The sequence below is a fragment of the Quercus suber genome, unplaced genomic scaffold (assembly GCF_002906115.3).
Source record: "Quercus suber isolate HL8 unplaced genomic scaffold, Cork oak 2.0 scaffold_36, whole genome shotgun sequence".
NCBI classification, from domain to species: domain Eukaryota; kingdom Viridiplantae; phylum Streptophyta; class Magnoliopsida; order Fagales; family Fagaceae; genus Quercus; species Quercus suber.
Genome location: NW_027069501.1, coordinates 976,839 through 993,706, shown reverse-complemented (window position 1 = coordinate 993,706; position 16,868 = coordinate 976,839). Strand labels below are relative to the sequence as shown.

General features: G+C 35.9%; 2 protein-coding genes across 2 annotated transcripts; one reads left to right on the top strand and one right to left on the bottom strand.

Moving 5' to 3' along the window:
* Positions 1-4,004: 4,004 nt before the first annotated feature.
* Positions 4,005-5,732, top strand: LOC136066473 (uncharacterized). The gene is made up of 2 exons (XM_065770834.1): positions 4,005-4,211; positions 5,193-5,732. The coding sequence occupies exons 1-2, from the start codon at positions 4,005-4,007 to the stop codon at positions 5,730-5,732; spliced, it is 747 nt and encodes a 248-aa protein (XP_065626906.1).
* Positions 5,733-15,529: 9,797 nt separating this feature from the next.
* On the bottom strand, positions 15,530-16,015 carry LOC112020830 (uncharacterized). Its single transcript, XM_024053388.2, has one exon. The coding sequence runs from the start codon at positions 16,013-16,015 to the stop codon at positions 15,530-15,532; it is 486 nt and encodes a 161-aa protein (XP_023909156.2).
* Positions 16,016-16,868: the final 853 nt, after the last annotated feature.

Here is a 16,868-nt window from a genome sequence, read left to right as displayed (position 1 = left end):
GTAAAAATATATAATTTAATAGATTAAATTTTCAAAAATATAATTATGTTAAATTTTTTTTTTTTTTTTTTGTTGAAGTTTGAAATGTTTCCATTAAAACAACTTCCGACAGTTTAACCAAAAAAAAAAAAAACCTTCCAACGTGCATAAAGAAAAAAAAATATTATTAATTAATTTAGAGAAATTTTATTTTATTATGTATGTTCTCAATAATAGGGGTAAAACTTAGGTAGTCCCAGAGCAGTGCTCCGGGCTCTCACAAAGTGGGTGGGCCCCACACGTGGGTCACACCATGGAGCCCACCTACTTTGTGAGAGCCCGGAGCACTACTCCAAAACTATTTAAGTGTTTGTAGTAGTACGATGATGGCAGATGGGGGCAGAACCGCACAATTGCATTGTTGTAATATGGAAAGGAATATACCAAAGTGTCACGACTCGCGAGAAGGAGAAGTGAGCACCTTATGGTCACCATTGCAACCCACGACAACTCTACTCTATTTTGATTTTAAAAAACAATAAATGTTGGAAGTACTCAGTGGTATTGCGTTATTTTACACATATTTTTTCATAATTATTTTATGTGATAAATTATAATTAGTTATATTTTATTATTACATTGTCATATCTTTTTTTTTTTTTTCTCAATCACTCAATTTACCACATAAAACAATTATAGCAAAATATACACTACTTGTATTATTGTTTAAAAAAAAAAAAATTTACTCGACGGAGAGAGGGTTCTACCTAGCGTTTTGTTTGTCTCTAGCAAACAAGGAGATGAATGAAGGTAGGATAGAGATTCATTTCATAATTATCATCACCAAGTTTGTAAAGAATAAAGATTATATAATAAAATTTGTAATTATTTTTAAATTTAATTGGTGGAATTTATATTATATACAAAAAAATAAAGAAGTTTCATTTTGATGTATTTCCAAACTGCTCAATAATTACTCATCCAAACACATATGGATGGTATAAATAATATGCAAAATTACACGTTCTTTATTGGACATGCGCGAAAGGATATTCACATATCCTAAGCAAAATAAGCTAATAAAAATATTATAATATAAAATTATAAATACAAATGAATGGTGTGTTATGCACTTATGCAACGTTTACGTTCCTTCTTTGACATGTACAATAAAAATTGATTCACATGTCGAGTTCATTTAGCATGATTAATTTTGTCAACTTATTTTATTATTCAATTTATTTTTGCTACTATTTATGAGTCTCACTACACTTTTTGGTACTATTCATGAGTCTCATTATATTATTTCAGCTAACTTTTATCTTTATTTATAGTACTTTTAGCAAAAAAAAATTCAGTTTCAACAAAATAAGTGAATCACAAATAGACTCGTCATGTAATCAGGCAAGTGAAGAAAAAAATAATTGGTTTTAATTGGTTTTTTATTATTTTTAGTTTACATTCAGTTTGTTTCGATATTAACGTTTTTTTTTAAATGAGTTATTTTTAAAAAAGTATTTAAAAAAAAAAACTATCTCATTTTTCTATGTTTGGTTGTTTTCAATAGTTTTCATATTACCTTTTAACTTTCTTTATTTAGTGTGACGTGATAAAATTGTTTTCCATAAAATTTTAGCAAAAAATGGTTTTAAAAAAATAAGTTATACTTTTACTAGAATTGTTCATTGACCAATGATAATTTTTATTTGACATAATTTTTCCCATTCTATCAAATACAGGGAAACACATAAAATTATATTTACAAAAAGTTTTTCATAGAAATATATTTTTTTTCTAATGTTACTAAACACAACGTTGTTTGTTTCGATAAAAATATCTTTCCTATGTTTGGTTGTTTTCAATAGTTTTCCTATTACCTCTTAATTTCTTTTATTTAGCATGGTCGTGGCATAAGATAAAGTTGTTTTCCGGAAAAAATTTGTGAAAAATAATCTCTAAAAAATAGGTTATACTTTTAATAGAATTTTTTGTTGATCAATGATAGTTTTCATTTGACATAATTTTTCCTATACTATCTTTCTTTTTGAAAGGAAACGATAATAGACTTTATTAATTTAATAACACATTATACAATGGGAAAGAGAAAAGGAGCATTCTCCTCGAGCTCTTTTGCAACACTAGCTAAAGCTAGAGCAACATGAATACATCATAAAGAAACAACAACAAAGGATATACTAACAAAATATTCCTATATCAGCTTAATATCCTCATGAATGCAAGCCCCTTTCAATGACACAGATCCTATTTTGAGTTCAAAAGATCCACAAATTCAGCAATAATCACATTCCACAAACTCCATTATGTATGTAGCAGCTTGTAATCATTAGCATCAGAATTCATTCTTTACAAAGTGCCATAATATCTTCCTATACTATCAAATACAAGGAAAGGCATAAAGGATAAAACTATCCTTACAAAATACTTTTCATAGGAATTTTTTTTTTCTTATGCTACCAAATACAATTTTGTTTGTTTTGATATTAACATTTTATAAAATTTAAAAAAAAAGTGAATCATTTTATAGAAAAGTAACTCATTTACCTATTGTGGGGACTACAAGAATCACCGTCTAGGCCTTAGGCCCAATAATGCAAGGACGGACCCAGAAGGGGGCAAAGGGGCCCGAGCCCCCCTAGGCCCAAAAAAAAAAAATTTAGCAGCTAAAATTTTCTTAAAAAAAAAAAATGAGAAAAGAGCTTGGGCCCCCCTTTAGTTTTAGCTCGGGCCCCCCTCCCAAAAATATGAACCCCTGCCTGGCTGCCCATCAGATTTCGGCCAGCCCATGACCCATGTAAAAAAAATAAATAAAAAAAACAAACAAACAAACAAACAAACTCAGCAGTCCTAAACCAACCCAAATGGAGAAGCAAAAAAACGAAGGAAAAAAAAGAACAAAAAAGAAAAGAAAGGGAAGTGAACTTGAGAGCCCATCAGATTCCGGCCAACCCATGACCCATGTAAAAAAAAAAAAAAAAAAAAAAACAAACGGAGAAGCAAAAAAATGAAGGGAAAAAAAGAACAAAAAAGAAAAGAAAGGAAAGTGAACTTGAGAGCTGAGACTGAGAGCCAGAGGCGACACAGAGAGATCAAAAATAGAGAGGCGAGACAGAGAGACCCACCCTGATCTAGTGACACTGCCGCTGCCGCCGCCGCCCACGCCGTGTCGTTGTGAGTTTGTGACGATTGCGAGAGCGAGATGTCAAGACCCATCTTGATCTGTTGATCTTGCTGCCAGTCACGCTGGCGAGACCCACTTGCCGCGGCCGCTCACAGGTATTTACTCTTAGAGTTGCCTTCAAAACTTAATAAATATAAAATGTTTGTGATATGATCTGAGAATCTGAGATTCACAAAAACTGTGCTTGTTTGTGTTTTTACTGATAAACTAAACTGATGTAATGTTAGTGATTGACTGATTGTGAATTGAATCTGTGCTGCAGCTGCTACCTGTGGTGTTTTTTTTTTTTTTTTTTTTTTGGCTTTTTGGCTGTGACTCTGTGTAACTGTGTTTGTGACTCTCTATATAGATAAGAGAGAGAGAGAAAGAGAGAGTAGAGTTTGTAGTTGTAGGGATTAATTTTTTCTTTGTTGTCTGGTAGTTGGGCATAATAGGGACAACCAGATAAGTGGAGTTGGGGTTGGGCAACGGACAAAACAAAAGGTAAAGTTAAAGACAACTTTACCTTCTTTTTTTTTTTTCCCTGTAAGGTCAATTAGTGTCGGCAGTGGCCAGTGGGATTCATTGGGTTAGTGGGTCAGTGTTAGAAAGAGGGAGACAATCAGACAATACAAAGACATAAATAAAGGCAGACAAACACAAAGACATAAATAAAGGCAAACCAAAAACAAAAAGAAAAAAAAAATCATATATTATAGAAAATTGTCACACAAATTTAAGAAAATAATGGTGATTCTTATTTTACTTGTAGATCATGGAAAAATCAACTACAATGCTTGATTTTTTCAAAAGAAAATGTTCAACTTCAAATTCTTCCGAAGTCAACATGGAATTGCCAACAACTAATGTTGCTGTTCCAATTCCAGAAAATGTGGATGTTCCAATTCTGGAAAATGTCGATGTTTCAATCTCTCAAACACAATTTCAAAGAATTGACCTTGATTCTTTGGATTATAATCCCAAACACGCAAACAAATATGAGAATATCATGTTAATCAACGTGATGAAATTCGACAGGCTTACATTAAAAAAGGTCCGCACCAACCTCCTCTAGAGACATTCAAAAAAAGTGGAAAGCGCAATCGTAGCTTTCAAGGTTCTTGGTTTAAAATAATTCAAAATGGCTTGAATATTCTCCTACAACAGATGCAGCTTATTGTCTACCTTACTTTGTTTTTCATAATCCAAATGAGGTTGTGGGACAACAAAATGCATTCATTGTTGGTGGATTAGATCTTGGAAAAAGGTTGGGAGCAAAGATTGTTATTTTCAAGGTCATATAGAAAAAGATCCTAAGTCAGCTCATAGAGTTGCCGAGCAAATGTGTAAGGATTTGATGAACCAATCACAGCATTTGCAAAGGGTAGTTGATCATCTTCACTACTGAACAAATTGCAAATAATTGGTTGCAACTGAAAGCCTCAATTTTTATTGTCCGGTATCTTGCCTTTCAAGCTATAGCTTTTAGAGGTAATGATGAAAGTTTTAGTTCATTAAACCGTGGGAACTTTTTTGAATCATTGGGTATTATGACTTTTTTTAATGAGAAGATTGCTGAAATAATAGAAAAAGCTCCCAAAAATGCAACCTACACATCACCTAGGATTCAAAAGGAAATTTTACATGTTTTCTCAGCCAAAGTAAAGAAGGCCATTCGGAAGAAATTGATGATGCAAAGTTTTGCATAATGGTTGATGAAGCTCGTGATGAGTCCATGAAAGAGCAAAGCTTTGGTCAGTTAGATATGTTGATGTAGAAGGCTTTGTGAAAAACGTTTTTTTGGCTTATTCATGGTTTGACACTGCAGCTTTAACTTTAAAGAAGGAGATATATCATTGTTATCTCAACATTGCTTCGATATACAAAATATTCGAGGGCAAGATATGATGGAGGTTACAAAGTTTAGCCAACCAAGGGCTTGAATCTCCTTAAAGAGAGCGAGTGCCGCGCCTCAGTCCAAATAGCGTTGTGTAATTTCTCTTTACGTTAATAATATTCAGAAGTATTTTTTCAGTTTCTCTTTGTGTTATTTCTATTACCGTTGTATTTGCACCAACAAAATGCAATGGAGTTACTTAGGCTTAGCTCAGTTTTAGAACCTCGAGAGGCATTAAAATCTTTCAAAAGTAGTGATCTTTGTTTGTTGGTAAAGAATTTCTATCCACAAGATTTCATAGATTATGACAAACAAGTGTTGGAGAAGGAGCTTTATCATTTTGAGCATAATGTAGTCCAGGATCCGGAGTTCAAAAAATTGAAAAGTTTATCTGAGTTGTCTCAATGGTTAGTGAGAACTGGAAATTCAAAATATTACAAACTTGTTTATAGAATGGTGAGACTTGTGCATACTCTTCCAGTTTCTACTGCTACTACAGAGCAAGCATTTTCAGCTATGAAAATTGTCAAAACTAACCTTCGAAACAAAATGGAAAATGATTTTTTGACGGACTCTTTGATGTTATACATTGAAAATGATATAGCTTTGACATCTAGTTTGGATTCAATCGTAAATGATTTTGAAGATTTGAGAGAGCGTCGAGTTCCCTTTTCATAGATGATTGTATAAAGAAACAATAATGTTTCGTGTATTTTGTTTTTGTTAGTAGATGATTGTATCTTAATATATTAAGAAACAATAATTTTTGGGTATTTGTCTTAGTTGTTAGTTTATTAATACTATATGGATGTGTATTTGAAATTTTTTTTTTTCGCTTATCTCCGACCCCCCCAACTTAAAATCCTACGTCCGTCCCTGTAATAATGGATTGGGCCACCGGAGCAAACTAGGCCAAGCTTGTATGTTTGAGAGAAGTCCTAAAAGACAATGAGCTATGAGAAAGAGGAAGTTGAACCATCCTCCACACCCAAGAAAGGAGAAGAATATGAAAAAATGATTCCCGTGGAGAAAGAGAGGGACAAACCTTACTTGAGGCAAGGTGCACGGATGATCCACATGTAGCTTCCAAACAATGCCTAGGACCATGAGAAACTTCCGGAACAAGCAAGAAGGTCGAAGAACTTTGCCCCCACATTAATGATGGGGTCTTACCTAACCTCTGCCATATTAAATACAAGTAAGACAACCTGAACAGTACAAACAACCCCCAAAAGTCAGAGTTCCAAGATAAGGGTAGGGAGAAAACCAATAAAGTTAAGAAAAATATCCCTAAGACTTTGGCCGGCAATAGGACAATTGTAATGATAAGAGCAAGGATTAAAGCTATAAAAGAGGAAGGAAAGGCAAAAGACAAGGGATCCAAAAGAGGGGGGAAGGGAACATTTAGAAGAAAAAACAGTCAGAGAGAGTAAGAGTAACATCGTAGGAACGAGAGAGTTATCTACTGTAATATCTAGGTTGAAATTGTAATATATGAGGTCAAAGAAATCAATTGCTTGAGTTTCTCATTGTGGAGTGTTTATCCCTTGTTGTTTACTTATATGTTGGTTATTTGAATAATTGTAGTGAGAATCCGTTAAGGACTCCACGAGGGCTAGTTTTTGCATCCCCACACCTATATTTGGTAGCGACCTTGAAATGAATTGAAAAACCACAGTAGGTTGTCTATAGTAGCGATTTAAAAAGCGCCGGCATTAAACTGCCATAATAGGTTAACCTATAGGGGCAGCTTTTAAACGTGCTGCTATAGCTCTCTTATAGTGGCGGTTTTCAAAACCGCTAGGGAAAAAACACTGGTGTAGAACGAGTTTTTTGTAGTGTAAATATCCCTTATTTTTTAGCTTTGAATGAGATAAAGTTGTTGTGGGTCCTCTTTTTGGTGATTCCCAGGCCCAATGTTGATAAGGGATCCTGGGTCACCATAAGGGACGAATGGATCTTGGTTGGACTAGACTTGGCAAGCCATTATACGAACCAATCTATGCACAAGACAAGTGAACTCCATAACACACATATATATTGGTTGAGCAAATAATGAAGGAACAATAAATATACAATGCAAAGTAAACAATGGTGATTATGAATGCCTCAAAGAAGATTATATTTCATTTGATTAAGTCAAGTATTAGAGTACATTAGATCCTATTCTATAAGTATGTTCCATAAGGCTCAATAAAGCTCAAAGATCACAAACTTGACTAATCTCCTTTGGAATTTCAAGACTTATGAGGTTTGAGTCCCTTTGAATCTAAGTAGCTCCTCAAATATCTTGTCACTAGATCTTCTACAATGCCTCTATTCTCCACTAGGAAAAGTAAGAATCTTTTCTTGTATTTTTCTCTTTTGATTCCTTGTGTCTGAATGCCTTTTGTCCGCTTAGCTGCTCCCTTTTATACTACTCTTGGAGGGCTTTTCAAATTACTATTCTTTCCCTTTGTTTTTTCTAGGTACTTGAGTCAGCCCACCATTTGTCTGAAATATTGGTGGTTGATCTTTTCCTTATTTCCTCTCATTTCGCTTTCCTGGGAACTCATACCTGAAAGTTCATTCACTAATTTTCTACTCATGGGAGCTCCTTCCTTAGGTAAACCCAGATTCCCTTCTGAGTTCAATGCTTCTTAATCTTCCTTCAAGGCCTTAAAAGTTAAAAGGACACTTCGAATGTCCTAAGTCCTTAATGTTAACTTTTCATAATTTGGCATTTTTTTTGAAAATGAAATGGATTCCTTCTTGCAAATGGTGGGCTTGAAAGGCCTCTAGCCACCTTTCTCTTATTCCATGTTTTGTGCCTTATTCAAGGTTCCTTGGTTCCTTCACCAGGTCTTGATCCCGAAGCCATCACTTGTCTCTATCACTTCCTTCTGCATCCCAGGAGCTTGACTTTGACAGAACTTCCCTCATTTTCTCTTCCTCTTCGAAATAAGCATGCCTTGTTCCCAAACCACCTCTTGAGCTGTCCACGTCCTACTTAGCATCCTTCAAACTTCTGTAAGGACCCGCTTCCTGGGAATGGAGGACCCATCCGCAACCTAAGCCCAAGTCCTCTCCCTTCCTAGGCTTCTTTATCCTTAATTCCTCCTTTTCCCATTGGGCTTTTTGGGCCTTCATGCCCTTTTAATTTTATAGGCTAGGCTTCCTTTCTATTAAGGCTTAGGCCCTCCATTTTCTGTCTCTATAGGTTGGGATTTCTTTATCTTCACGAGCTAGGCTCCTTGTCACATTTTGGACTTCAACAGGTGTTTTCTTTACTTAGTTTCTTGTAAGATAGAGAGGGCGTTTGGATTCAGCTGAAAGCTAAGTCCACGTTTTGCGTTGTTCCCTTCTTCTTTTTTTTTTTCCCTGCAAGTGAACAGTAAAATCACATGATTTTACTGTGCAGAGGAAAAAAACATTGTTCATGCACTGTTTAGCACTGTTCACGCAATAAAAAATATTAAAAATGAGTCCCACGGTACTATTTACACATTTAAAAATTATTTTGCTACAGTGTTTTCAGTTTTCAATTTTCAGTTTCAGCAACAATAAGTTCAATCCAAACGGACACAGAATTTATGGAAAACAACTCTATTTCATACGAAACTAAATAAGAAAAATCAACAGATAATTTTTCTTGAACCTATTTTTTTATACTAACAAACACAAAAAAAAATATGGAAAATTATCTTCACATAAGGGTTTTTATTGAAACAAATAGAGTTGGTTCAAAATGGAATCCGATAGAGTCTTAAAAACTAGTTTTTAAGTGACTTTAATTCTTTCAAATAGACATTTTCCCAAAATCAAGTTTAACTTTTTTGATGTTTTCACATTCATATTCTCATCAAAATCTAGTTTTAAATTTACTTGATATGCATCTTAAGTCTTAACTAAAATTAATTTTGATCTGATTCGAGACAAACGTGATATAAACAAAACTTAATTAGTTTAAAAATTGAACTGGTTCTGCTTTCGCTTCAGTTTGTATGAAAGTTGAATTAGATATGTGATTTGCCAAATATTCCTATAGACTCCACATATATGTGGCAGTAGTCAGTAAAGTTGTAGCCATTACACAAAGTCACAAATAAATACCAACTCTTGTGTTGGGATATAAGAAAGAACTCTTGCGTTTATACCTATAGTCAATTGATGAGAATATGTGTAAGGAGACCATTATTTATATCGTATTTGTAGCGTCAACCTATCATTATCATTTTCGTAGTGTCGCCCCTTCATCCTTATGTAATGACTTCTGAAAGGAGTATCACTTTTTCCTATTGAAGTGTACAATTTAGACCATCTCATTATATAGGTTGGCGAAATAGTGGACCAGACTAGATTCGATCCACATGAAGAACTAAAGAGTTATTTTTTCTTAATTATACTGAAAAAAAAAAATCCATTATTGGTTTAAATTAGTTACATACATACACACATATTTCGCATAGGCGTTGCGTGTGCTTAAAGGCCCCCCTTTTTTTTTTTAAATGACAAAACTTTCCATTCATCATAATTCTTCGTTGATGCATTTTACTTAGCTCAATTGGTGCTTCTAAATGAAATAGTGGTATTCAAATCCCCTCTAGTGTTGTAATTATCAAATTATCAACAACAAAAAAAGTAATTTTTTTTGTGGTTGGTCTATTTATTTTTTTGTGCTAGTGTGTGTGTTTGCATATATATATATATATATATATAGAGAGTGGAGTACATAAGACAACATGTCTTTTATTAAATGTCCTATAGCATAATTCATCCTATCCCCATTTTTTAGAGTGGAGATAATGGAAAGGGACTCTCCCTCCAAAATTGACTCTATAATGCCAATTTCCTGCACAAATCTGGCTGCACGATGGGCTGCAAGAGCTTCCATAGCTTCAACTGAGGATGGGAGGGGAATTTTTTCAGATAAGGAAGCCATTACTTCTCCGGCTAAGTTCCTAATCACCACCCCTATTCCTACTTCCCCTGTTTCTTCGAACACTGCTCCATCAAAATTTGTCTTACACCTGCCAAGTGGGGGAGGATGCCATCTCATCCTTGTTCGGGGTTGTTTCTATTGTATACTGTTATTCCCAGACCTGTAGGTAACGAGATAATGGTGGGCTTCCGTTGCAACTTTTTGGAGAGGCATAACTGGTTCATTGAGTCGTGCCTTGTTTCTTCTACACCAGATGGACCAAGCTGTTGTGGTGAAGAGGTCTAGGAAGTGAGGTTTTGTTTGAATCATTTCCACAAGTTCTGAGAATGCTCCACGTGAAATCTGGGATCTGTCCACCCAATTAAATCTCGTACTCCACACCTGATGCAGCAACTCACATTCCCACAAGGCGTGTGAGATGGTTTCAGGTTCCTTAGCACAGAATTGGCATGTGTCCTCTTCAAGGATTCTTCGTTTCACCAAGTTTGATTTCGTGGGCAAAGCATCAGAACAGGCTCTCCATAGAAAGTGTTTAATTTTTCCAAGCGTGAACATCTTTCATATTCCCTTCCAAACTAATTTACTGATTCCACGAGCTGCATAACTATCCTCCTCATAACTACATTCCTCACTCAGCATTTTATACCCCGATTTTACTATGTAATCACCGTAGCTGTCCAAAGGCCAAAACAGAAAATCATTTTGGGGCAGGGAGCTCAATAGGATAGCCTTAATAAGCTTAGCTTCATCAGGGGTAAAAGAAGAATCAATTAGATTATGCTTCCATTCCCTCGTCTGTTGGTCAATAAGCACATCAACCGTGCTATTTTCAGGTAGGGAATTATTTGGAGCAATAATTTGCCTCACATTGTTATCCAACAGCCATGGGTCACCAAAGATTTTGATCTTGCATCCATCTCCAACACGCCAATGGCCACCTTGAGATCAAGGTTTTCAGACCCGGATCATTCATTGAACCGTAAAAGAGAGAAGTTCAAGGTTTTTGAGGTCGAACCGAAGTTGAACCGAGGTCGAACCGTGATGACGTCATAATTAATTTAATAATTATTAAAAATATAAATTAATATATTAAATTAATATAAGTAAAAAAATGAACTAAAATAGTCTAAATAAATATAAACATCTAATTTTCAAATGTCTTTTTTATATCACAACTTTCATAAGGCAAATAAAAAATATGAAATCTTAAGCAAACATAAATATTGTTTGATAAAACTCAGTATTTTACTTTTTTTTTAAATCTTTTTATAAGAGTTTATGTGTAAACTATCTCAAGTTATACTCAAGCCCATTAGACCATCCAATCAATTGTTTTATGCCCAAGCCCATTTGAATATTAACTCTTTAAGAAAATTTTTAAAATAAAAAAATAAACAAAAGCTGGAGGAGTGGCCGGATAAAGACTTAGGCTTTACAAAATTGATTAAAGAAGGAGCCCAACGAAATTTAAAAAGAGTGGTTGACAGAAAGCAAGCTGTCAATGTAGTCATTTCCACCATCCTTTATCATTTCCAATGTAGTCACATGCTTGGGTTCATAAAACTAAAAATCAATACAAAAGAAAGCACCGGCTCTTGGAGTATCTCAATGGCTTGAATACTTAATAACAAGTACAAAAGAAAGCCAAAAAAAAAAAAAAAGCAAAAGAGAAGTTAGCATCTGGAGGTGAGGACGAAACAAAGAAGAAGAGTAAGATGCTTGGGTTAGTCATCTGGAAGTTAGTCATATGCTTGGGTTCACATGATGAAGGCTGCTTGCTGTGACTTGTGAGGGTTGATTTCTTCATTTTTGCTTTTCTCCTTCTTCTTCGTTGTCTTCTTCTTCCTCTGCTTCTTCTTCTTTCTTCTTCCTTCTCTGTTTTTTTTTTTTTTTCTCCCTTTCATTTGGTTCCAGATCTTAAAAAATCAAAGAACTGCTGAAGTATTGGCCAAAACATTGCCGAAAAAAAGGAACCGTTCGAACCTTAAAAACCGGTCACGGTTCTCAGAACCGTAAGGTCCGACCACGGTTCACACGGTTCTTTTTTTTTTCATAGAACGGTTTTTGAAGCTAAAAAAACCCAAAACTCAGAGGTTCGCGGTTTTTTCGGTTGGACCGTACGGTCCGGTCCGGGTTTCAAAACCATGCTTGAGATATGACTTTCCTTGCCTTCAAAATACTATTCCATGCATATGAACCCGAATTTAGCTTTGCCTCAAATATTGATCCATTGGGAAAATACTTCGCTTTAAACACCTTATAGAAGAGGGAGTTTGTATCATTATCAATTGCCACACCTGTTTTGCCAGCATTGCCTCATTAAATCTCACAAATCTTTGAAACCCATCCCACCTTCACTTTTTGGCATGCATAGTACCTCCCATTTTCTCCAATGGATTTTCCTCCTATCTCCGTATTGTCCCCACCAAAATTTTCTCGTCATTGCTTCAATATCTTTGCATAGCCCCACGGGTAATTTGAAGCAACTCATGGCAAAGGTTGATATGGCTTGGACAACCACTTTGAGAAGAATCTCCTTACTCGCCTGAGATAATAACTTCTCTTTCCAACCTTGTATATTTCCCCACACTCTATCCTTGATGAAATTCAAACTTGTTCGTTTATTTTTCCCCACTGCTGCCGGTAACCTCAGGTACTTCTCATATTCCTTAACTTTAGGGACGCCAAGAACTTCTTGGATAGAGTTTTTTTTGTAGCGGTAGAGACATTTGTACTAATAGAACAAAGTAGTTTTGGATTTATTGACTTGTTGCCCCGAGACCCTCTCATATCTCTCCAAAATATTCTGGATGCTTTGAATATCTCCCATTTGAGCTCTACAAAAGAGCAAGCTATCATCTGCCAAAAAAAAAAAAAAAAAAGAGAAATTTTTGGGCCTCCTTTGCATAATGAGGACCTTCTAATTTTTTTTCTCCTACACAGCTTGTCTAATAAAACCTATTAGCCCTTTTGGACAAAATAAAAATAAGTAGGGAGATACTGGATCACCCTATTTGATACCTCTTGTGGGGATGATATTACCCTTGGGTTCTCCATTCACCAGAATCGAATATGTCACCGTGCTAATACAAGCTGAGATGAGATTAATACATGTCCTTTGAAAGCCCATTTTCCCCATTCATTTAAGAAGAAAATCACATTCTACTCTGTCATACGCTTTGCTCATGTCCAGCTTCATAGTCATGAAACCCATCTTGCCTTTTCTTCTCTTCTTTATGTGGTGGAGAGTCTCAAACGCCACTAGAATATTGTCACTAATAGCCTTGTCTGATTGGAAGGCACTTTGTGACTCAAAAATTATTTTAGGTAGGATCTTCTTCAACCTGTTTGCCAAGACTTTTGAAATCAACTTATACAGGATGTTGCATAGAGCTATTGGGCGGAATTCAGTTATATGCTCCGGACTCTTGACCTTGGGAATAAGTGTGATATATGTGTGGTTTAAGCCTGTTGGGATCACCCCTAAATTCAAACAAGAGATAACAGCCTTGGCCACATCATCCCCAATGCTCTCCCAAAAATACTGGTAAAATATGGGGGCATGCCATCTGGATCTTGTGCTTTTAAAGGGGCCATTTGCTGGAGTGTCATATCAACTTCAATTTTTGTAAATTCAGTTAACAACATATTGTTCATTTCATCAGTGACAACCTATGGAACAAACTGGAGGACAAAGTCTATTTCACATGGGTTAGATGTAGTGAATAGAGATTGATAATAATTAATAATAATATTAGCCACATTATTTTCTCCAAGACACATTTCACCTATCTGATTTCCGAGACCATCAACCTGATTTCGCCGGAATCTTTGTGAAGCTTTCCTATGAAAAAAGTGTGTTTTTGTCGCCCGATGTGATCCAATGTGCTTTTGAAAGTTGCTACCAGAGTCTTTCTTCATTGGCCAATAATTTTGTGATTTCCTTTTTGAGAATAAAGACACTCTCATAGCTACTGCCCATTTGATCTTCAGATTTTGCCTTCCTCAGTGCATTTCTTTTGTCATTCAAGGCTTTTGTGATATTTCCAAAACTGGTTTTACTCCAATGTTGAAGTCGGTTCTTGCATCTATCCACCTTCACCATAACATCCTCCATATAACAACCTTTGTTCGTGCTAGGCCAAGCAGATTTAATTACATCATGACACCCACTTTCACTCAACCATACTTGCTAACACCATGGCTTTGTACAAACCACCATGGCTTTTGTTTACATTCTGGGATTCCATTGAGGTGAACAACATTCGGTTTATGATATGAGGTTCCACATTCCAAATGACATACCATGGAAGCTGGAAACATTGTTAACCAAGCACATGTGCCTACAGCTCTATCAAGCCTTTCCCAAACCGTATAGCCATCAAGGTAATGTTTACTCTATGTAAATTTATTTCCCACGAATCCAAGATTAGCAAAGCCACACTCATCAAACACATCTCGAAATTTTTCCATCTGCCTGTATGGTCTCAGCCTTCCCCCGACCTTTTCATGAGATCTTGTAATCTCATTGAAATCTCCTGTGCAAATCCAAGGTAGAAAAAATGTTGGGAATAATTACCAAAGGCAGTTCCATGATTAGTGATGGTTCTAAGTCTCTGGTGCACCATAAAACCCTGTAAAGCACCATGAATTCTCTTTTCCCATATTGAAAATCACATCGATAAAATTTGAAGAAGAGTCAACCACTATTAAGTCTATATCCTGCTTCCAGAACATAGCTAATCCACCACCTTGTTGGATTCTGGACACTCCAAACTTATGCCCCATTTGTAATTTATCACGAATACCATCAAGCCTAGCTTCTTCCAGCCATGTTTCAGCCAAGAACACGACTATAGGATCTTGTGCCCGGACTAAGTCATCAAGCTCTTGAGCTGTATATGGGTTCCCAAGCCCACGATAGTTCCAGCATAGAAGACTCATGGCTGTTGGCGGGGCTGGTTGACAGCCTCCGCCATTAAAACATGGATTTCAGAATCATCTTGAGATGCTAGACGACGTTTTGAGGAACCTTCAATTTGATTATAATCAAGAGAGGAGTGGCGTTTTTTTGTGAGAGGAGTAACTTGGGATGGGTTCTGGGTAGGTGTTTTTTGGGGTAGGCGTTTCCAGGTTGTTGTTTGAGGATGAGTATTTGAAGTGGGATCCTGGTAGAGGTTAGGGGTATTGTGTGGATTGGCTTGGGTCTCATGGGCATGGGTGTTTGGGTTATTAGGGGCATGTGTTGTGGGAGTGGGAAGTACGTAAGGTTCATTAACGTTCAGATTTACTGCAGTAACGTGCGTGTCCTTACTGTCAGCGTTATTTGCATGTTTTACGTTACCCGAATCATCTGGACTTCTACAATTTTGGTATGCCTCATTACTTCCTTCCTTACTTGACTCGTTTTCCATATTCGGTCCCAAGTTAAGAGGAGGCGTGTTTGTAACTAATATTGTATTCAAATTCTACATTGAATACTCCCCAACACCATCGGTTTCCATATCGGGATCTGAATGCTCCGACGAAGATCCCATCTTTGGTTTCGTCGTGCTTACCTTTGACTCGAGAATATGCTTGGAACAGAGACAACGTTTCTCCGAGATGGAAAGAAAGGAGCAATTCTCAAACTGGGACCAAATTGTTTTGAATCATCAAACAAACTCCCTTCGCTGTTTATCCATATGGCACAATCTTTGTTGTTGTAGGCAAGACACCCACACCAGTAGCATAGGTTCGGTAACCTGTCATACTTAAATGCCACCCAAAATTGACTACCATCTTCATGCGTGACTACCCGACCCCTACACAAAGGTTGGTTGACATCAATAGATACTCGGATTCTCATGAAACCACCCCCATCACAATCCGCCTCGTCTATTGGTTCACACACTTCTCTAATGACATCACACAGTTTTTTTACAACCTCCACATTCATAAATCTGACTACAATATCATGGAGCTGAACCCAAAAGCAAACCTTGTCAAAGACAAGGTTGCGGATAGGCACCGCCCCATTGTAGTGTTGAAATAAAACCATGTGCTTGTCAAAGCTCCATGGTTCACTACTAATCACCCTATCTGCCTCAGTTTGTTGTCAAAGATGAAAAGTAAAATATGATCCCCCACATATTTTACCTTAAAGCCGTTTCGAGACCGCCACAATGGCTTGAAGGTTTTGATCACTGCATCGACACTCAATGCTCTTTTTGTCAAAAATTTTGCTGCAAGAGTAAAGTTGTTGGACTGGTAGCTATTGAAAAGCAAGAAACTCGAACCCTCTTTCTCAGAGAGAGAGAAACGGTTCCATTCTGATGTAAATGTCTCTATAGTATGAAGCTAAGAAAGATAGAACACACTCTGTTTCCTAACCCCAAAAAAAAAAAAAAAAAAAACCACAAGCCCTAGAGATAACGTTGTTATCTCAGGGAGACACCAACACCTTTCCGGGATATATATATATATATATATATGAGTTTTAAATTAGTGTTAATGTGTTATTAAACTAAGCATTGGTTGGACAATAAATCAAGAGATTAGGCAAAGCTTTTTTTTTTTTTTTTTTTTTTGAAGTTTGATTTGTTGTGGTCCACTCGATCAAATCTATTTGATCTATTCAAACTTTAAATTACGACTGCCCCAAATGCTTTGTTTGGTATGGAGGATAAAAACAAGAAGATACAAAATAGAAGAAAGATGGAAAGAAAATAGTAATATTTTTCATTACAAGCTTTTTTTTAAATAGATGTAGTGGGTAGAGATAACATAATTTTATCTTTATTTATTTTTATGGATAGTGACTACAAACAAGACCTATGAATTGGCTCAATAAACTTTTTACATTAGGTTGAACTAAAATAGCCAAATTATTCTAACTTTTTACAAAATGGTCT